This window comes from Pinus tabuliformis, chromosome 7 (assembly GCF_031772625.1).
Source record: "Pinus tabuliformis cultivar Carrire ecotype Pingquan chromosome 7, CPIR1, whole genome shotgun sequence".
Lineage (NCBI taxonomy): Eukaryota > Viridiplantae > Streptophyta > Pinopsida > Pinales > Pinaceae > Pinus > Pinus tabuliformis.
The window spans coordinates 186,396,968-186,419,551 of NC_142293.1; the positions used below are offsets into that span (position 1 = coordinate 186,396,968).

At 37.1% G+C, this 22,584-nt stretch overlaps 2 protein-coding genes across 2 annotated transcripts in view; both read right to left on the bottom strand.

Moving 5' to 3' along the window:
* Nucleotides 1–20,179, bottom strand: part of LOC149246471 (ubiquitin-conjugating enzyme E2 variant 1D-like) — a 51,515-nt gene extending 31,336 nt beyond the window's left edge. The window contains exon 1 of the mRNA XM_089457934.1: nucleotides 20,004–20,179. Within this exon, the coding sequence (XP_089314060.1) occupies nucleotides 20,004–20,028 (25 nt within the window). The 5' untranslated portion in view covers nucleotides 20,029–20,179. The remainder of the gene's footprint in view (nucleotides 1–20,003) is intronic.
* On the bottom strand, nucleotides 6,302–8,492 carry LOC149246472 (uncharacterized). The gene is made up of 2 exons (XM_089457531.1): nucleotides 6,566–8,492; nucleotides 6,302–6,442 (listed from the first exon to the last, which is right to left on the bottom strand). Exon 1 carries the CDS (start codon nucleotides 8,490–8,492, stop codon nucleotides 6,804–6,806), a length of 1,689 nt encoding a protein of 562 aa, XP_089313657.1. The 3' UTR covers nucleotides 6,302–6,442; nucleotides 6,566–6,803.
* Nucleotides 20,180–22,584: the final 2,405 nt, after the last annotated feature.

The following is a 22,584-nucleotide window of genomic DNA, read 5'->3' on the forward strand; positions in this document are numbered from 1 at the left end:
TCTAAATGGCTCTATTCGTGACTCACAAGTTTTCAAGAATATCCTTTCTCTCTTTTGTAAAGCAACAGGTATGGAACCAAATTATGCGAAGTCCTCGATCATCTTTGTAACATGCCTTCCTAATGAGGCAAGATTCGCATCTCAATTGTATGCCTATGTTTGTCACGAGCTAGATGCAGGGTTAAAATATTTGGGCTTTCGTCTGAAGCCGAATGGATACCATATTGTTGATTGGGCTTGGCTCCTAGCAAAAATCGAAAACATAATCAATATATGGTAGCAGTGTTGGCTCTCCAGAGTGGGTCGTCTCACCCTTATAAAAGCAGTTCTGGAGGCTATCCCTATTTACTGGATGTCGCTGGCTTGGATCCCTAAAGGCATTCTAAAAAGAATCCAACAAATCTACTACCACTTCCTCTGGAGGGGCCAAAATTCAGGGAAGACCTTCACTTGGGTAAGCTAGGACCAGATTGCCAAAACCAAAAAATTGGGGGGATGGGGCATAAAAAATCTTCAGTTATTTGCAAGGGCTCTTGTGGCAAAAATGGGTTGGCATATTATCAATTCTTGGAGCCTTTGGCAGGAGGTTATGTATTTCAAATACATCCACCCCCTCTCAATGATGGATTGGATCTGCAAGCCCAACTTGCTCCTGCCTGGAGCTTCTATCATCTAGAAGGCTATTACCCACTCCCTTCCTATCATAAAAAACGGGCTGGCATGGAAAATTGGACAAGGTATTCAGGTGAGATTAGGCACGGATGCCTGGGGTGGATGCAGTAATGCACATATTCTCCCACGTGATCTGTGTCATTACCTTTCAAGGTCTGGTTACACTCATCTCTCACAGATTGTTGTTGCGGGTCATGATCAATGGATGCCCCAGCGTTGGATGGACCATAGGGACTTAAACATCCCAGTTAGATGGATTGAGGACTGGCAATGTTACATTGGGGCCCTTGAGAATGCCAATATAAGATTATCTGACCAGGAAGATGTTCTCATTTGGGCCACAGATACTCTCAGTAGATACACTCCCAAAGCTGGTTATGTGGCAACTATGGCCGCTCGGGAAATGGGTGATAGCATCTAGTGGTGGCACCACCTCTGGAAATTAAAAGCTCCCCCAAAATCCAGACTGTTCATGTGGTGCATTCTCTCAGAAAAAGCCCCAACTGAGTTAAACCTTAGATGTCGGGCTTTTCAAGGACCCTCAAGATGTTGTTTTCGCAAAGAGTAAGAAGAGGACACAAACCACCTGTTTTTGTCATGTCCGATGACAGTCAGTTTCTGGGCCAGTCTGAATTTGCCGACAGGCTGGTCTGGGCAAAATTTTGGGGAGGCTTGGCATAATTGGTGGTCTGGGGCTATATCTCACAAAGCCAGAAACCATCCCCTGATCATTTGTTGGGGTATCTGGATCAACAGAAACAGAAAAGTCTTCCTGGATGCCTCGATCAACTGGTTAACTTCCTGTTCAAATTTGTTAGCCATTTACAATTTGATCCCAGATGATCCGGATAGCAAACCTCCTCGAGTTATCTCTCCTGAATCTATCGACTTCAGTTTCCCATGGGGATATTTTGATGGCTCGGCCCAAGCTGAGGGTTGTGGGGGAGGGGCTATTTTGCACATCAACAATAGTGTCCTACAAAATTCAAGTTGGATTGGGCAAGGGTTCCAATAATTTTGTCGAGCTAAGCAGTCTAAAACACCACCTCCTTTTTGCGAGGGAAAAAAATTGCCAAAAGATTCAGATTTTCGAGGATTCACAACTAGTTATCAATTGGTTTAATGAAGTTTATAATTGTCACTTGCACACACTCGAACACTCGATGGAGGATATCTTATCATTAAAACCTCAATTTGATTTTATTGTATGCTCTCACATATACAGGGAAAGGAATGAGATCATTGATCATCTTTCCAAAGAGGCCACGCAGCTAAACAGAGGACAATGGGAAATTCAGGAATTCAGGGAAGGTGTCTTCTACCATTTCTTCCACAAGCCGTTTATAGAGATGAACAGGGATCTATTAGAGTGATCTATGATCACTCTCTTTTTGCTTTTTGTCCTATTGCAGTTATAGTTACTTTAAGGACATATACTATGTATTTTTTGTTTATCCTTTACACATATTATCTCTATGGACTTCCATGATGTAAATTTGTATAACCGGTTTCTAAACTTATGATTTGCTACCTACTGTGACTGCATCTCATACATGCTGGACTGATACAACATGTAATTTTCTTAAATATATAATGAAAATTGTGCCTTTTTCCCTGGAAAAAAATGGTATGTCCACTACTTTTCTCCTGCTTCTTCTAATAATCACTGATCATCATATTCATATTAAGTATCTAGCATGTAAACCTAAAATAATGACCGCTAAACATTTATTGATGTCGTTGTAGACTCCAACCTATTTCAGTTAAGTGGGGTGAGAATGGGTGTGCATGAACTGAAGTTCGCAGTGGAGAGCCTCGCATTCTCCTCCGAGAGACAAAAAGGCATTTCTTGCAGCAAAGAAGATCACAATAGGAGGCTTTGACGTTGGGGAAAGCATGGGAAGTTGGCAATGGAGAGCCTTGCATCCTTTGTCATACTAATGGTTCATAGGACAGGAGTTGGTTTTTGGGGAGGTGGAAGTGGATCGAATGGAATGGGGATATGACTTAAGGGCTATGTCCCAAATGATGAACATATCCAAAAATGGCCTAAAGCCTAAATCCCATAAAGAGGCACTACAAACTCCATCTTAAGAAAATATGTTAGTGAACCATCCTCATGATGCAACAAAGCATGAAGACTTGAACTCTCTCCATCATGGCCTGGTTTGACTCTAAAAAACTAGGGACCCAAACCTAATATCCATACTAAGCTATGAGCCTAATAATGTCATCCATAAAGTCCATCTTGGGCAATATGTGCTATAAAAGGATGTAAAAGCATTTGTCTCTTGAAAAGTGTGAGAAACCCATAGCACTTGTTGATCCCAACCTAGAGAGCTTTCCTTGAACCAAATCTATGCCCTGAGAATTGAACCCCTCAAGTATGTGTAAGTTGTGGTCATCTCAATCTCCACCCCTTGGATATAAAAATGGTAGTCTAGGACATTCTTCGACCCATTCAAAAAGCATAACCTTTACTTTACCCAAGTTGATCATTCGCTATCAAAGATCACAAAGGCTAGACAAGGCATCCAATTATCTCTCTAACCCTCTGGGTAAAGGCCAAAAGAACCACATTATCCAAAATGAAAAGGAAGGAGATCAAGACATGGTGGAGGAGATAACATTACCAAGCTAGATATGTTCATGTAGGAAGAGTGGCACATTGTACCAACAAGCACTCTACAACCCAGTATGGGGAAGATGTAATAGAGCGTTAAATCCAAAGGCATTGTATCAAAAAATAATAATGAAAAAACACGATATCCATTCAAAAATGTAATAAAAGTAAGAAGTCAACTCAAGTCAATTTCTTGTATTGCAATTTTGTTTTTATTAATAAAATTACAAACAATTTTTTCCCAAAAAAAAATTCATAATATGCCTTTTTCACATTAAATGAAATTTAAATAATTACATTACATATTCGAAACCATCATATAGTTCAAAATCTCATGTTTTAATTTAGATAATAACCATATAAAAACTTAATACTTACATTATACTCTTTTTTTCAATGCTATACATATCACATTAAAAAAAAAAATTGAAAAAAAATATAAAACGTGTCAAAGAAAAATGTCATATACATATGTATGTAGTTATATGTATTCTAGGGGTTTTAGTAGAATTTAAAATATATATATATAATGCAAATACTTACAATAAACTTTTTTTTCTAAATTTTTTGTGTGTGATTGATGTCTATCACATTCAAAAAATAATTATAAAAACATGTCAAATAAAAATGTCATGTGTATACGTATGTAGTTATATGTATTATGAGTGTTTTAATAGAATTAAAAATAAAAATATTTCTATATCTAGAGATGTGAAATATATATATATATATATATATATATATATATATATATATAAACAGTGTGATAAAGAACCAACATAGATCCGTCTTAACTCTAAATCTATCAGGCGTCAAGATGGAACAAATCTCTTGAGGTGAAAATTTCAAGCCCTGGGTGACTAATGCCCTTATGATCTCAATCAAACAAGTAGATTGTTCAATTTAATTAACGTTGAAATTCAATTTCAAACCATAGCATCAATACACAATAGCAAGAAATTAGATAGTAGAAACATAAAAATTAATTTCACATGTACACGTATAATTAGTCCTTCAAATCGCCCACGGAGGCAACTCAATTGGTGATCACCATGACATGAAGCATTACGTAAACAATGAGATTCAAGGTTCAAATCCCCATGAGTAACGCCAACAAAAAACAAAATTACTCCTTCAAATCAATTTTCCATTCCTTCAAAAAACTTACAAGGAAACCTCCACAAGCAGCCCATAAAAAGCAACAATACAAAGATACCAAAAAAAAAACATCCAAAACTTAAGCGAAACAATCTAATGAGAGAATATGATTGTTGTACGACTATACGATTGAATATAAGACCTGCCCATATGACCTGCACATACAACTATATGAATCTATACAACCTGTTGAAAGTTGCCTGAATTTGCCTTTGCCTAAGAAATATGAATTCCAATGTTTCAACAGTTGGAATTGACAAATTACCTATTAACAAGCCACCAAAGAATACTTACAATCAACAAATAAGGAAAACATCAAGATCTTCAAATCAATCACTGATTGACTATTTTACATATCACTCCATTTAATGATGGACAATGATCGATTACTTTCAATACACTGCCAATTGATTAAGGGTTGTTCACCAACTAGTATCTAAAAGGTTAATCGATGGCTATGATGATTAATGATAAACAATGGTTGACTTTCAGAAATTGTTTAGACAATAGATTCTTAAAGCATCAATGTGTTTATTATTTTCCTGATACCCTCAATTAGTGAGAAGATAAAGTCTATAAGTTTCTTATGATATTAACAGTATAAAGTGAAATTGAAATTCAATGACAATAGCCAAGTCATGCAATACACAATGTTCTAAAAGGAAATTGTTTTTGTCAAGGTTTTGTAGTAAATCAACATGGGCTTGGTTAGCTAGTAAAGCATGGGTGTCGTTATCCACCCCTTCGAACTAAGATTCAAATCCCCCTAAACAGAAGCTCACCCTTCATGGGTCCTCTTGTCTGTGTAAGTGGGTAATTTCATGAGTTTAAAGGGCAAGTTATGGGTGGATATGCTTTCCAAATCTATCAGATGGCATGGTCAACCTGCATCTAAAGCTTGGGATCTCTGGAGAGCTGCGAGCGGCGATTCAAAGGAATGGGATTATTTTCAGGGGAAAAGAGGCTAGATGGCCATACATCACAACTAAAATCATAGCTGCTTATCATGAATTACCGGACGAGGATCACACTCAAGCAAACCGAGTAGTATCTCCTGAACATATTGATTTTTCTATACCATGGGCTTACTTTGATGGCGCAGCCAAAGCACAGGGATGTGGAGGGAGAATTTTACTCCATCTATCTGAACCAATGTTGTTAAAAGCGTGAGCGGGATTAAATCGGCGCCGGGAATAAAGCGGAAAAAATCGGCAAAAGCGGAAAAAAAGCGGGAAAAAAGCGTTTGGCACAAAAATATTCATTTTTTTCATTTTTTTTTCAATTTTTTTAATATCTAAACCATCTACAACATAAAATAAATACATTGACACATAAATATGATAAAAAAAACTAATATATAAGATGTTTAATATCATTTCTAGCGCTAAAATCACACATAACATTGAATCATGTCCTGAATAGTAAGTCCTGAGTCCCAACTCAGGCTCAAAATATCAACAAAAAATATGATAATGTATCTCATCATGTCATAATGTCATATACAATAAAATGAAAGTCTAATCCTATTGATTTCCTCTGCCCCTCTTGCGAGAAAATGGCACAACTTTCTCTTTCCCTCTAGATGTAGAAGCTGGTGCCTGTGCTGGTGGAAATGGCAGTGGAGTCTGACGTGCTCTAGAAGCTGAAGAACTAGTAGTAGCAGCTACAGGAGGCTGAGGTAGACGGAGACCACGTCCTCTACTAGTGGTAGTGGTAGCCCGGGTAGGCGGTGTCACCTCCTCCTCCTGCTCCTCCTCCTCCTCCTGCTCCTCCTCCTCCTCCTCCTCCTCCTCCTCCCCCTCCTCCTGCACTAACCAATCATCAGTGGGATCCATGAGAGGCCTCTCGGTCTCAACCCTCCATTTAGCAGTGGTGTCAATCCCATCCAATGAGATGGCTTCCATATCAGGTGTCCTCTCTAGTTGCCTCACCCACAATCGAAGATTGTAGTAGACATAGACCATGTCATTAAGTCTATGGGACTCCAACCTGTACAAAGTTCATGAAATAATAATTAATAATTAATATTATAAAAAAAATATTGTTTAAAACTTTAATGAATTCAAAAATTTATTTGGAAATTTGCAATATTTTAAATGTTTAAGTGTTAACCTATTGCGCTTCTTGTTGTGTATTTTTTCAAATACACTCCAATTGCGCTCACATCCTGAGGAGCTGCATGTTTGGCTGAGGATGCGTACGGCAAGCTTTTGCAAAAGGGGTACTCTGCCACCATACATCTTCCACCATGCGTCTACAACAAAATTACAAATAAAATTTTAAATAAACATAAGAAAAAAATGGAATTTGAAGAGACAATGAAATTTGAAACAAAGTTACAAAGTACAAACTAAAAAATACCTGGCATTTTAATCGTCCTATCAGTGACAGCCATCTCAAAGCCAAATGTGCCACCTGACATCTTATATGTCTCAATTTGTCTAGAGATCTCTATACGTTGTTCTGGAGATCTCACCATCTTCTGGACACAGGTTAATAATCCTTCCACGACCTCGGCATCAAAATCAAACCCACATGCATAAGAAAATGCAGGGTTCAGGAAAAGCCCAGCAGCATGAATGGGACGATGGAGTGTGTTGTTCCATCGCTCATCAATCACTTCCCATAGAAGGAGTTGTTTCTGAAACCCATCATCTCCCTTATCATCATAGTAGGACCGAATGGCTTCTATGGCCCTGTCCATGGCTTCATACAAATAGCCCATTGCGGGCTTCTCACCATCAACCAACCGAAGAACCTTTACCAAAGGTTCAGTAACGGCGCACACCTCCTGCACTCCCGCCCAGAAGTCTTCCTGGTATGAAACTAGTCTGCATACCGCCTCTCCTTCTGGTTTGCGGCTCATTGACGAAGCACGCCACTCCTCTGAAAGAAACATTCTCTTCAAATCCCACATAGAATTCAAAAGGGATTGAAGAGATATGAAACTCGTCGCAAACCGTGTAATGGCGGGGCGCACCAACTTTTTGTTGTTGGTGAATCTTCTCATCAAGCTAAGCACAGATGTATGATTATATATAAATTTTGTGATGCTTTTTGATGAGTCAACAATATCTTTGACAAAGGGAATTTTCCCTATGTCCTCTAACATCAAATCAATACAATGGGCAGCACAAGGTGTCCAAAATAAAGTAGGATGCCTGTCCATAAGCATTCTACCAGCAGCAACATAATTTGCAGCATTGTCCGTTATGACTTGGACAACATTTTCTGCACCCACCTCCAAAATAAACACATCCAGCAAATCACATAAAGTTCTTGCATCTTTGATTTGATGAGTTGCATCAATAGATTTGATAAACATAGTCCCCTTGGGACAACTAACCAAGAAGTTTATAAGGGTTCTCCCCTTTTGGTCAGTCCAACCATCTGACATAACAGTGCATCCTGTTTGTGCCCATGATGCCCTAAAATCCTCCAATCTTTGGGTGCAGTCACGCTTTTCCTCTTGAAGAATCCGGCCTCTGAAATCATGATAAGAAGGGATTTTGTACCCCGGGCCAACACTGGCAATAGCATCAATAGCAGGTTGGAAAAATGGATTATTCCTTACAATGCTGAAAGGAATATCACTCCAGAGGAGAAATTTTGCCATCAACCTATCAGCTTGTTCTTTTTCAGTTCTTTTTAGCATTGAACCGATAGTTGGTTGTGAACCAGGTGTGGTTCGAGGAACAAAAAATGATGATGCAGCTACCGGATTGACTGACGCTGCAGTAGAACCAGTGCCACTTGGTCCACTTCCTTCAGCTGACCTTCTTAGTTGCCTTTTGAGTTCTTCTTTGGCCTCTCTAGTGTGCTCTAATTCTCCCAATGCTCTCATGGCTCTTTGGATAAGTTCAGGATTTGTATTTATACAGGGCCCCACATCATGTCCAGGGATTTGTGCAAGGTGGTACTTCAACCTGTACACCCCCCCGCTTATCTCCTTTCCACACAACTTGCAATTCAAGTTTTGTCTATCATTCGGAGCTTTAGGTTCACCATATTCCCAGAAAGGATCCAATTTCCTTGGCATGTTTGTTTTTGAATTTTGAATTTGCAAACCTATGGAAAAATAAGGATTAGGAAATAGGAATTTAGGATTACATAATACAAATTACAATTTAGCATTTACAAAATACAAATTTCCAAAATCCAAATTTCCAAACCCAAGTTACCCAACCAAATGGCAATGCCAAAAAACAATGAAAAAACATAAACAATGTTTTAAAAAAATGAAAAATAAAATAAAATTGGTTCCCATACTCATACCAAGTTACCCATCCCAAATCAATGAAAAAATACAATAAATTCTTTAAAAACAAAAGGAAAATGGTGCCCACTGCCCATATGAAATTTGCCAACCAAAAACAATGAAAAACAAAGTTTTTAAACAAGGAAAACAAAAAAAAAAATAATCTACATACCGTTTTTATGGAGAAATTTGTGATCTCCTCTTGAAATTCTCCAACAAGCACTTGGATTTGCTTCCAAACCCTTCAGCTCCTCTCTCCCAACACTTCTCCCCCTCCAACGCGCGCCCAAGTCAAAAATGACATAAAAAAAAAATCGCATTTTGGTTATTATAACCCGTTGCCCCGCGCCTCGCCGCTTTTTTACATAAAAAGCGCGCTTTTTTCGAAAAAAACGCGCTTTTTTCAGAAAAAGCACTATAAAAAAAACCGCTGATTTTTTGGGATAAAACGCGCGATTTATGCGTTAAGGTGAAAAAAACGCGATTTTTTGAAAAAACAACACTGATCTGAACACCACCATTTCAAAATACAAATGGGGTTAGGAGTGGCAACTAACAACTTTGTTGAATTGATCTCCCTAAGACATCTTTTGCATTTTGCACTGGCTCATTCATGCAATCATTTACAAATATTCGATGATTCTAAAATCATTATAAATAGGTTCAATTACACAAATGCGTGCCATGTGCATTCTCTCAAGAACATATTGGATGAAATCTAGTTATTAAAAACACATTTTAATTCTATTACATGTCAACATATTTACAGGGAACGTAACTCAACTGCTGACAAATTATCCAAGGAGGCTACGACACATCCCAGAGGCCTGTGGTTGATACAAGAACAGATTGGAGATGAACAATATCAATACTATCACTGGCCCTACATTGATAGGGCATATCCAAGGGCTAACAGGCCCTAAGTTATTTTTTCTTTTTATCAGCAGTTTATAGCACAGCGACTTGACGATATTATGTATATATTTATCTTTCTGTTTAAAGACTTATCAATATGCCTTGTGTGGTAATATATGTACAGAACTATTACTATTTTGAAATGGCTTCGATCATTTGATTTTTGATTACTACTGGAAGGCTACAACCAACGGATTGCATATGCCACTGGCATCTACTACATGTAATTTTTCAAATTAATGGAAAGTTACAATTTTTCCTCAAGAAAAAAATGTTATGGGTGTATTTGGCAAAATAAATACCCCCATTGTGCATCTCAACCGAAGGATTGCTTTTGTCCATTGTGAAACATATTAACTTCATTAAATTCTCATATTGAAAAAGGTGTCACTTGCACATGTTGACTAATGGGTGTCTATCAAAAAAGGCAGTAATATAAGCACAATACAATATAGCCCTTTTCTAACAACTCGAGATAACAAGAGGCGAAAGTAACATTTTTTATCTTAAAACTTGCCAAAATCATTTTGGGTTGATGGAATTGCATATATCAAATGTTGAATAGGTAACTCATTGGAGTAATCTAAGCGAGGCCCAAGATCAAAGCTAGCGACTGCCAATATAACACCAAGAGTATACCCAACAGCCTGTAAGCCAAATATACCAAGAATTTATGACTTAGCAAGAGCCAAAACTCGACGAGGGTGGAGGAGCCTACTCCTTGAGCCTTCAACACAATGGGCCAAATATGTCCCCTCGTGGGATTTGAAACCAAGAGGAGGGATAACATCCCATTATGCCAACCACTCAGTCGTCCCAATGTTTTAAAACTCTGACTCCGACTCTGACTCGGTATCGACTCGGCTGGCTCGATTTCAATGACCATTGTAAAAAATACATTAAACATTTATTTTTTTATATTTTAACCAAATGAATAAAAACAAAAAACACAACCAAAAAAAAACATAATTTTAAAGATTTTCATTCATGTTTCCAAACACAAAGCTTTAGAATATAAATAGAAGACAACATATGATCAAAGCAATCTCATGAATATATCCATTATATCAAAATGGCACCTAGTGCACTATCCAATACCTACATGACGATGATGTAGAGATCAAAACAAAAACACATAACCAAGGAGGCTAGAAATGGCCTCTACAACAAAAGTAAACTGTGACCAGTACTACTGGCTACTGCTAGAGGACCCAACATCATCTGGCTCAACCTCTGAATCAGAGTCAGACAAGGAAACCCATGGCTCCTCCTCATCATCATCTCCAACTGCAACTGTAGAAGTGGTAGCAGTAGCGGGCTGTGCCGCTGGTGGCTGCTGAGATAGACAAGATATGCGCTTTCGTCGTGGCTGAGCAGAGGAAGCACCTGCAACTAGAGGACTTGGGGCTAGCCCTGAGGCTGGTACCATAGTTTTAAATTCAGCCGATTCGAAACGGAAACGGCCAAGTTGATCCGTTTCATTGCCCAGAAATGTGACTCGGTGGAGGAAACAGTTCAGTAGGCCGAGTCATAACCAGCGGCCCGTAACCCCATCAAAACAGCGATTTGACATTTTTTAATGAAATTTTGAAGTGTTTGCTAATTGGTTTGGACTCCAATGTGTTTTATGAATTAGTTAAATGTTGTTTGGGGTCCATTTCCCCCTCCCAAACCCTATTTAACACACTCAAATGCTCTCTACTATTGATATGCTATTCAAATTTCATGGTAATGTTTAAGAATAAAAGTGACATTCTCCTTAATCTTCATTTTCATCCTTTTACTTAAATTTTTAACATTACCATGAAATGACTCAGGATGTTTGAGAGTGGTTTCGGCCTCATTGGATTTCATATGGAGAAAGTAGAATTTTAGATTTCATTCAAAATCCAGCAGACTTATCAGTTTTTCAGGATTTCAGGATTGGAGGATTGCAATGTTTCCATTGAATTTTGTCATGTATTAGGGTTTGGAACTCGTATTTAATCAAGAGCACCAATCCCTTTATGTACCTTGATGTTAGTGACATTGGTTGTTGAACTCCTCTGGGATTCGCTCCCAAACCAGGAGCTTCTGAAAATGTCGCTCCCGCTCTCGTTTTCGCTCTCGCTCCCCACTTTCGCTCCTGCTCCCAAGTAACACTGAGCCAGATGATGTTGGCAACTCTAGCAGTAGCCAATAGTACTGGTCACAAACTTTTGTTGTAGAGGCCATTTATAGCCTCCTTGGTTATGTGTTTTTGTTTTGATCTCTATATCATCATCGTGTATGTATTGGACAATGCACTGGGTGCCATTTTGATATAATGGATATATTCATGAGCCTACTTTGATCATATGTTGTCTTCTATCTATATTCTAATGTTGTGTGTTTGGAAACATGAATGAAAATCTTTAAAATTATGTGTTTTTATAAAAAGTAAATATTTAATGTATTTTTTACAACAACCGAGTCACTGAAATCAAGCCGGCCGAGTCGGAGTCGACCCTCAGCCGAGTCGGAGTCGGAGTCGGAGTTTTAAAACATTGGCTGGTACAAGTGGATCTACATTCAACTGAACATTATGTTCTAGTGATGCCACCGTCTGTAACTCCAAATCAAGTTCCTCATTAGAATCAAACTCTGTTGGATGACTCTCCACTACCCAATCTGATGTTGGATCAATTTCTTCCAACACAATGGGATCTGAATCAAGTCTTTTGTTCAGCAATTGGTTGTGTCTGAGCCGAAGGTTGTATTGGACATAGACTAGATCATTTAACCGTTTTTTATCCAAACGATTTCTCTTCTTCGTGTGAATCCTCTCAAAGACAGACCAATTGCACTCACACCCAGTAGCACTACAAGTTTGACTCAAAATACGAATTGCAAACTTCTGCAATTGAGGACAATGGCTACCAAAAGCCTCCCACCATTGTGCTGCAAAAAACATAGGAGTGTAATGAGTTAGCTCAACAAAATTACAAATTATATCCAACTTTCAAATCATAAACAATTTAACAAAATAAGTATTAAGAATTTGAAAACTGAAATTTTTGTTTACCTAACTCATCTGCTTCCCTTGCAATCTTTGTTAGGTTCTTCCCAAAGGTACATGTGGCTTTGCTGAAGGTTGTGACATGTCGGTGTATCTCCAGTTGATCACACTCCAATGGGATCATGCGATCAATGCAGTCAATCAATCCATCTCTAACCTCCATCCTCAAAGCTCCTGCCGCCAGAGCTTTATAATGATACCGTGGGTTCAAAAAATAGCCAGCTGAATGTATAGGGTGATGGAGTTGATTGTTCCATCTTTCATCAATGATTGCCCAAATGGGATCATACTTAGCCACTTTATCCTTGTATGCCCTCTTTATTTGCTCCTTTGCTTGATCCATAGCCTCATAAATGAAGCCCACAGCCAATGTTTCCCCATCCACCAACTGCAACACCTTAACCAATGGCTCAGCAACCTTCACAATCTCTACTGCCTTTCTCCAAAATATTTCTTCATTAACTTTCTTTTTCAATTCTTTGTCTTCCTGTTTGAGAGACCACTGGCTTTGATTCCATTCATCACTGGAAAATATCTTTTGCAATTTTCTATGTTGGGAAAGCATATATTGCAATGTCAAAAATGAGTAGCAAATCTAGTGATGGCAAGCCTAATAATATCCCTACCCGGGTGTGTCTCCTCATAAGGCTCAAAATCCATGAATGATTGTAGATAAATTTTGTTATGCTTTTGGCATGATCTACAGTGTTTTTGACCGAACCTAATTTGCCAATATCCTCAAGCATAAGGTCTATGCAATGTGCAACACATGGAGTCCAAATTATGGTTGTATTTTTCCTCTAACAATTTACCAGCAAGAACATAGTTGAAGGCATTATTTGTGATGACTTGAACAACATAACCACCCCCACCTCCTCAACAACCTCATCCAATAGCTGACACAACAATTGTCCATCTTTCACCCTATCAAATGCATCAACTGATATTAGAAACATGGTTCCCTGTGGGCAGAAGATAAAAAAGTTTATGATGGTACGGTTCCTTTGATCAACCCATCCATCTGACATGATGGTACATCTTGTTCTTGCCCATGAGTCCTTGAAATCTTTCAAATACTCATTAATGGAGGCAATTTCTTTCTGCAAACGATACCTCCTTATCTCATGCATAGTAGGGCCTTTAAAGCCTTTTCCAACAACATGTATGACATCAAACATAGGCTCATAATATGGTGAACGGGAAGCATTGAAGAGGATATCAGCATCATACCTCCATCTACACATGTAATCAAGCAGTCTCCCTCCATGTGCATCTGATGGAGAGGAGGGTGTGACAGTGAAATAACTTTTGATATTCATATCACCCTTCTTTTTCATTTTATCCTTACCCTTTTCTTGAATAGACTCCAAAAAGAGAGGAACATATCGGAAGGGGTTGGATGCATCAATACAAGGGATAGAAGAAAATCAAAATAGGGGTTGGTACCCATCATTTTTTGTATACTCCTCTTCCTCCCAATTTCAACCTCTATTTCTTTTTGTCTAGCCTTTTCTTTTTTAAACTTCTCAAAACTATTTAACAAATCCTTCATAATTTCCCCAATCTCTGGTGATTCACATGGAGTAATTTGGCCTCTAATCCCTGCCAAGTGTTGTTTCAGCCTATTAATGCCCCCAAGACCATCCGTAATTTTTCTATGGCAAAATTTGGAATGCAATTTACTATCAACCATTTCAACATATGCCCAAGCAGCATCTTTCACTCTAGGTGCCATTTTTCACTTGGAAATCAAAGGAAAAAAATCTGAAATGAAAACAAAAAAAAATAGCATTGCTTCACTGTTCATTTCTTTCACAAAAAACACTCTTTTCAATTTCCAGATTTGCACAAAAAAATTAAATAAGCAAAAATAGATTTTTAGAAGTGAAAAAAAATACCTCTAGGCACAAACTGCCTCCTCAAAGTTGCTCCAACAAACCAACTCCTCAATGCTACTCCAATGGCTACCCAAGAAGCTCCTCACTCTTACTACAATGCTTGCCCAAGACTCCTCACTGCTGCTCCAAAAACAAACTCCACAACTCCTCACAAACTCCTCACAAATTCTCACTCAAATGCAATGAAATGGCTGTGAGGAAATGAGAGGGGTTGGGTGGGTTTTATAGGGTTTAGGAGAGGGAAATGGACCCCAAAGAAACCAAAGGCACATTAGAATGAGCTTTGGGTTCCCAAAAAAACGAATTAAAAAAAAAGGTCGTTGATTGGCCGTTCTTACCGAGCCAACTCAGTTTACTCGGACTCGGCCAAGTCGGCCGGGTTGTTACTGAGCCGACCGAGTTGTTACTGAGCCAACCGAGTCCGGGTCAGCCTCTAACTTAGTTTGACTCGGCCGAGTCGAAGTCGACTTGGCCGGTTTTTTAAACACTGAGTCGTCCCACGAGGAGACATCAAATGTTAACATTGCCCAATTTGGCTAAGATAAAGGTCTTTGAGAGTATTGAATCCATTTTTGAACCCATAAACAACAATTCCATCGAATAAGAATTGCAATGTCAACAAAGATTACCTAGCAAAATTCTAATGATGAAACATTCTAAATCCTAGAACATTTAACCCTCTTATAAAAAGTAGTGTAGAGGATGTGCTCTAGAAGGTCAATGACTTGTCCCCTACCAAGGGGTGGGAACATCCCCAATCAAACCCTTACAAAGGATGGTTTGAGGATATTTCTACAACATCCCTGGTCGAAAACAGCCATTTCAAAAACAACCCCGAGGCAAATCCTAGAACACAAAAAGATGAGCATCTCTTCATCCTTCTTGTGGTCATTTGTTGGACATTCCTATAATTATCTCATCTTATCTTCATCCTTGTTGAGGAGATCTAGGCATTCCCTATGACCTACAATATATTTAAAAAGTCATAAAAAGTGGATAGAAGCATTTATATTTGTTAAGTTAGTGATAATTAACATTTTAAACTAACTCACCTCCCAAAAAGACTTATTACACTATCCCATTTGAGTTCAAAATAAAGCACATTTGAAGGAGTGGGCATCGTGGACAAAACATCAATTAAAAATATACTTGGAAGAGAGGACAATGATACAATAATGATGGTGGCACTAGCCCTAAGGAGGTTGAAATATTGTTGCACTGGTTGAGACAAAGAATTGGCAAGTTCTTTAAGGTCGGTAATGGTCAGTAATGACATTAGTCTTTATTATAGCTAACATATGTAAATAATATTAGTGTGTTTTTGGGACAATATCAAATACCATAAAAATGCATATCTATTATACATATGTCCTTATATTTTATCTTCACATTAGAAAGAAATTTAACAATTAACAATTTCAACTATTTCAAGTTTTAATTTTCAACATGTCTAGTTGTTGATTGGTTGTTAAGTTGTGTATATTTGCAATTGGTAATCCCAACTATGTATGTCATCAAATAAAATTTGGTAAGTCTCTTAGCCACCCCTAAACTCAAATGCCAAGCCCCCCAACCTTTTCATAACATTGCCTTTTATATTCAACTATGGAACATTATCAATTTATTAAAATACCAACTGCAAATATGTGTATATTCTATGGACGTGTGGACACTTTGAATATTATGATCTCTTTTTGTAAATAAACAATTGTAATCAAGGATCATAAGCAAAGGCAAACAATTTGGGTTTGAAGTTTGAACCTCTCAATTTTGATTTGGTCATCAACCCCCTAGACTCAACAATATTATAAAATTCATAGCCATGAATTCCCCCAATCACCAAAATTCATCAATATCGTAATTGAATCAAGATTCGAACCCATTTCGCATCCTTCACTGATAAGTAGAGACTAGAAATCCCTAAAAAAGTTTACAATTGAATATAACCTCAACTACACTTGCCAAATGTATTCTAATAATAGGAAACCAATTATGTTTGCATACCACCAAACTCACCATCTATTAGAGGTCTGCATCCCACAATGGATCAAGATTCTAATGTCACCATGCAACTTCTAAATTTTTCCATGTACAACATGATCAGCAATAATTGTGAAGACATGAATACTCTCATTGAAACAACATGAAAAGGAACTAGTGCCTAAAGTTGGTATATGATAAGTTATAATTACCCCACTAACCTTAGTTGATATATCTTGACTCCACCCATTGGATACAATTCAAAACACGCCTATCACTATCACTTATGTTGTTATGCACCATATGCTTATCATAATAACTTAATAAGTTGGTGCAATGAATGACGTTTTTGAAAGATATTCCTTGGGGTTATCTACAAGAGAATTTTTCATATTGAAGTTTTGAACACCACTCACGATCAACTTTGGGATACAATAAATCATGAGAAATATAGCAAATGGCAAGTCTAATAAATATTGATTAAAGGTGAAACCGCCACAATAAGTCAGCCCAACCCTAAAGATTATTTTTTATGCTACTTACAAATTAACCCTTATCATTTCATTTTTATCGTCATCATGAGTTACATAAATATTGTTCAATGTACCTATATATGATTACAAAATTATTATCCCATGGCAGGCCCACAAGTTTGTTTGTAAATTCATCCTAAAAACTAAATATTATAGCTCTAGACAAATATCAACAAAACCTACTAACTTATGGTCAGTGACCTTCCTTATAAGCTTAACAGCCACTAATAGGGATCATCATGTATAGTAACAAGACATAGAGTGAAAAAGAATATTACCTTGGTCTACCTTTGAATTTCTAATTCGTTCACAAACAACATCAAATCCTTGATAAAAGAATTTGTAAGTCCCAATTATCTAGGCTTGTTTGCCAAATATTTTGCACGAGAATATGTCAGGGACCCAATGGTGTTACAAATGGATCTGAGCAGAATATTATGCTTGTGGATTTTTGAAAGTCTTTGTATCCGAGGGACATTATAGGGAGCTCAGAAGGAGCTACTTTATAAGGTTCTCATAAAATAATATAGGTTAATTTATAACTAAAAGAATAAATAATCTTTAGGATTAGGCAGACATATCGCAGTGTTTCACCCTTAATCAGTATTTATTTAACCTGTGAATTGTTATCTTTCTCACCATTCAGTCTATGCTGATGATGACTTTGGGTGGGCTTCAATATGTCAAATAAAAAAACTCGCACAGATGATCCTGACTCACTGAGGCATCTCTTTCAACCCTATCTCACACAAAAAGTGAAAAGCTCAAATAATGTCTCTGTCTAGCACTACTAGGTTGTCCTTGCTTGCAATTAACTCGTGCTTACCTGCACAGAAAAACTAGTTGAATATATTAATGTTGCATCAGAATAGGGATCCATCTCACTAGACATGGCATCCAATGGACAGAAATATAAAAATAGAGGATTGGAATAATTACAATTTACAGAGATAAAGCATAAAAAATTTCAATCAAACCTAAAACTTTTCCCAGCGAGACTCCAGTAATTGGCAAGAAATAATCTGTAATTATTGTAATCCTATGATTGCCCATAAACAAAGCCACTTCAAAATTAAACCCTTATTTGATCATTAATATTGGTCCATCGCTAGTTTCACAGCCTTTCTCAGCCAAATCTGGCCTCCCTAGTATGGCCCTGGGCTTGGTGTAGCATTGCTATATTTAGCGATAACATCATGGAAGAAAAAAAATGTGCCTCCCATGGAAATGACACTGAATATGAAGATATTTAAGAAAAAACATAGATGAAAGCATACACAAGAAAAAAATACAATGGCAGTCAAGTAAAGCAAGGTAATTGATTGATTATAAAACGTCAATGAACTATCTTGATTGTTGACATCCCAGTAAAGGACACATTATGGCCCATATCTACGGATTACTGGAGATGAAGCCCAGCTAAGTAGCTCAGCCTTCCTTGGAAGCCTCCCTGCATTTCTGTGAACAAATCTCAACCTATTCTAAAATCTACCAGCACAGCTCCATCTAGAGAGTAACAAATAACGTATGGATGTCTAGCCCCAGTATTTTACGTTTTCCTTTGATACCAGATTCCACATAAAGTATCAATAGTCACTTTAATGCAGGTAAGATGAACAGAAGTGGCAATAGTAGGAACCTCAGACCTTTATTTTTCAGAACTAGGCTGAGATTAGGCTAGGGACAGCCTACATATTGGATGGAAGAATTCTAGAATTCTCTGCCCGACTATAAGATGATGTCACCAGGATTGTGCAACGGCATGGTCAAGCCTGGATGCCCCTCCGGGCAATTTTTAATCCCCACAACTGGCTTCCACCCTCAACCCCTCCCATGTGATTTAAACCTGAAACCTGATGAGGACTAAACCCCACACAAACCAACTGGTCTAGACCTCATCAATCAATCAAATACAGAGAACATATCAAAATCTAGGTAAGATAAACCAGAAGACCAGGACTTACATTTCTTTCATGATCTTTGGAGTCTGGACCATTAAACTTTGGAATTTGGTCCTATTTTTTAATGGTTTCTAAGTTATGGCTTTTAGAATGGTCAATTCCAGAGTTATCAGAAGTGCCAATTAAGCACGGATTCAAATTAGAAAACAATTTCTTAATTTTCCCCATTTTTATTCTTCGGGAACTTGCCAAGTTATTGGCGTACATGATTTTAGCAACATTGGTCAATTCTTTTCATGTGTGTTGACCCGGCTAATTGGTAGTTCAGCACATTGACTATGGGACTCTCCTCTGTACTTATTCGGAATGTAGATACCCCAAGGCAATCGCTATGGACCCTGCTTTGCATTGCATTAAAGGTGGAATATATATACCGGTATATATGCCAGGTTAAAGATGGACACACATTTACCGTTTTTATTGCACTGCTGCAGAGTGCTTATTGCCTGACTAGGGCGAACTTTCTGATTAATGGACGCATCATCTTCAAGAAAACAAAAAGCCCATTCCAGTCTAAATCTGGTTCGTTGCCTTAGTTACTACAATAAATCTGTTAAAAAGAATAACGGGCATGGCTACACTAATTGATTGGACGTGTAGGTTTTCGAAGATTCACCATCATTTCAATGACACAAATGGCAGCCCGCAAAATTGCAGCAGTTTATGTATTGACATATACTCTGCGGGTGTTACAGGTTTGGTTTAGGACTTCATGCAAAACACTGTCGCTGACAAAACGAAAATACCTAATAACCCCTCCCATAAAAAGCACGAAACCCTTTATAAAATGAAGGAAATAAAAGATAAAACATAAAGGCCCATCAATAGAAATACACAAATTGTTGTAAATGCACAGAAGAAAATGTGTCTATTGCGTGGGTGGAGAAGGATTTGCCCTTATTGAGCATAAATTGAGAAGCCCGGAGCTCATCTATAGCCCTGATATGGAGTGAGGCAAATGAACTCACCAACAACAGTTGAGTGGTTGGCCATCGCAGCCGATCCGATCTAAAACGTTGGCAGTGGTGAAGACCCTCTACCCTGCGCTCCTTCTCCCGCTCTCCTCTGCTCTGGATTCCTTCACCTCAATTGCCAACTACAATAAGTCAAGCGTCGTTCTCCGAAATATATACATGGAAGATCAAGGGATAAAGAATGACTCTTAGTGGTCTGGGCCGTTTAAGCAGTGATATTTGGCCTAAATTCATTAGGCAAAACAAAAATTACAAATTAAAAAGGTTAGGTATGGTAAAAGGCCAAAAATGGTTCGTACCATTCAAAGGCTGAAAGTTGGTTTGTTCCATTTCAAATTTCAACCTCCTTGACCGAATTCGCCACGTGGTTATTGAGGTGATTTTAACCCCCCCACGCGATAATTTGAAGTTCGCGGTTGGTAAAGGTGATTTTACTATCCACACAAGAATGATAAGAGTTAATGTATTTCACTTGGCACCTTTTTCCCCTCTTTAAATTAAAATATATAAAAAGAGATAAATACATAGTATTTAGTAATAGGTACATAAGCTAACGTTTTAGGGGTAGTTTGAATGATGGAATGATTTTAATGATGTTTACTAGGTTAAGCAATGTAATGACCTAAAGAATAACAATTTTAATTTATTTTTATAGTTTTTTCAATGTTGGATTTTTGGTTATGAGTCTTTATTAGGATGCTAGTAATTTGATTGATTTTATTTTTGTCAAATAGATGATGCATGTTGTTAATTTTGATTGTTTTTATATTGAATGTGGATATCCTTATATGTTGCACACTCCATGACAAAGTATCATTTCGTCTCCACCACACCTTTATCGCAGAAAATGCAAGTTCTCTCTTCCCAAACCTCCTTAGGGATCTTCCACCTACGAGTCTCACATCTAAGGTGATGTGACCCTGTCCTCAATTGTGCCACTAGCACCCTTGTTTTTTCTTTAATAGTTGCTCCTAAATATGATCTTTAATTATTGATCTTTGTAATAATGATTAAGTTGGTCTTTGTGATAATGAAGTGTTACGTACCATGCAATTTGAGGTTTAAATCCCCCAATTTATTATGGGTTATGTGATGGGGTGGTGTGGTTCACCTAAAGTTATCGCGGTTGCCCTGTGTCACAAGAGTAAAAGAAAAAACAAGTATATAAGCGAAATGGCATGAACATCCATAAGTATAGGATACCAATGCAAATAAACTAGCCTAAAAAAAAGGTATATAGGTTAAATGGCATGAACATCAATAAGTTTAGGATATCAATATAAACAAACCAACCTAAATCCTCTTAACTCTAGATCTACTAATATTTTCACTCTAAAAGATGTTTGCACCTCAAGAAATGTGATCCCTCAAGAAACTTGATAGATCCAGAGTTAAGATGGATCTAAGCTAGTTGTGTTGTGTGTGTGTGGGCCTAATGGTTAAGAGCATGTGTTTCCTCCTAAGAGGTCACTAGTTCAAAACCAGAGGGGGTAGAGTATGTATGCCTTTGTAGACTTAGCAGTCAAATCGCGGAGGTGGGTCCATTGTCCCACAAACAAGGGGGTCTCATACACCAATGTGGTGTCTAGCTTGGTCGTGACCTTAAAATTAGATAATAATATTAATATGTATATTTCTATTTCTATTTATATTTCTAAATTTTTTTCTTACTTAATAATATCATTGGCAAAACCATAGTTAAGATGGATCTAGACTAGTTTTGTATATATTATATATTTTTTATTTTTTCTTCCATAAGAATACCATTCACAAAACCATAGGTTGTGAAAATCTAGAGCCAAAAAAATTAAATATTTTACATCAATTTTATTTGTTTATTTTATTTTATTTTATTTATTTTATTTTTATTTAATATAATATGACGAAGTCGTCCACAAAGGTTTTGGATAGATGGTGATTGGGTGCTTTGTTAAGGCACTCATTGATGTGAAGCCATCGATTCAATTCCCTCCCCGATCCAAGTGATATATTGGACATGATGAAGATGTAGTCCCACCAAGCTTACAAAAAAATATATAATATGACTGAGTCAAAAATTTTACATAAGAAGACACGACAAGACATTACAACTATCTCTTACACACTAACCTGCAAAGCACCTTTGTGCACAAAAAAACAATTGTAACAACAAGATTGATAAAAATGCAGATTTCAAAATTGGAAATCAATAATATGACATAAAATATATATATATATATAAAATAAAATAATTAAAAAAAAAATCATTTATAAAATACAAACAACTTAATAAATTTAATCATCACCTTTTATTAAAATTAATGACAAAACATTTTTTTACCAATACAAATAAAAACTTTAAAATCTAATATTTTTTAATATAAATATCTTTAAAAAATAAAATATTCATATTTTTTTATTTCTTAATATTTAAAGTGTAATATTATGTAAATATCAAGTAACTATTCCCAACTTTTAAGAAGAACCTGATTTCATCTCGACTTTGAAGCTAGCTACTCATGGGAGGACGAAGTCCTAATATCTAAAATATAGTTTTAATGGTTTATGGTTTTTATTAAAAAAAAAAATCAAAAGT

Coding starts and splice junctions, on each gene's coding strand:
- LOC149246472 (XM_089457531.1), bottom strand. CDS start 8,492: ATGCCAAGGAAATTGGATCCTTTCTGGGAATATGGTGAACCTAAAGCT.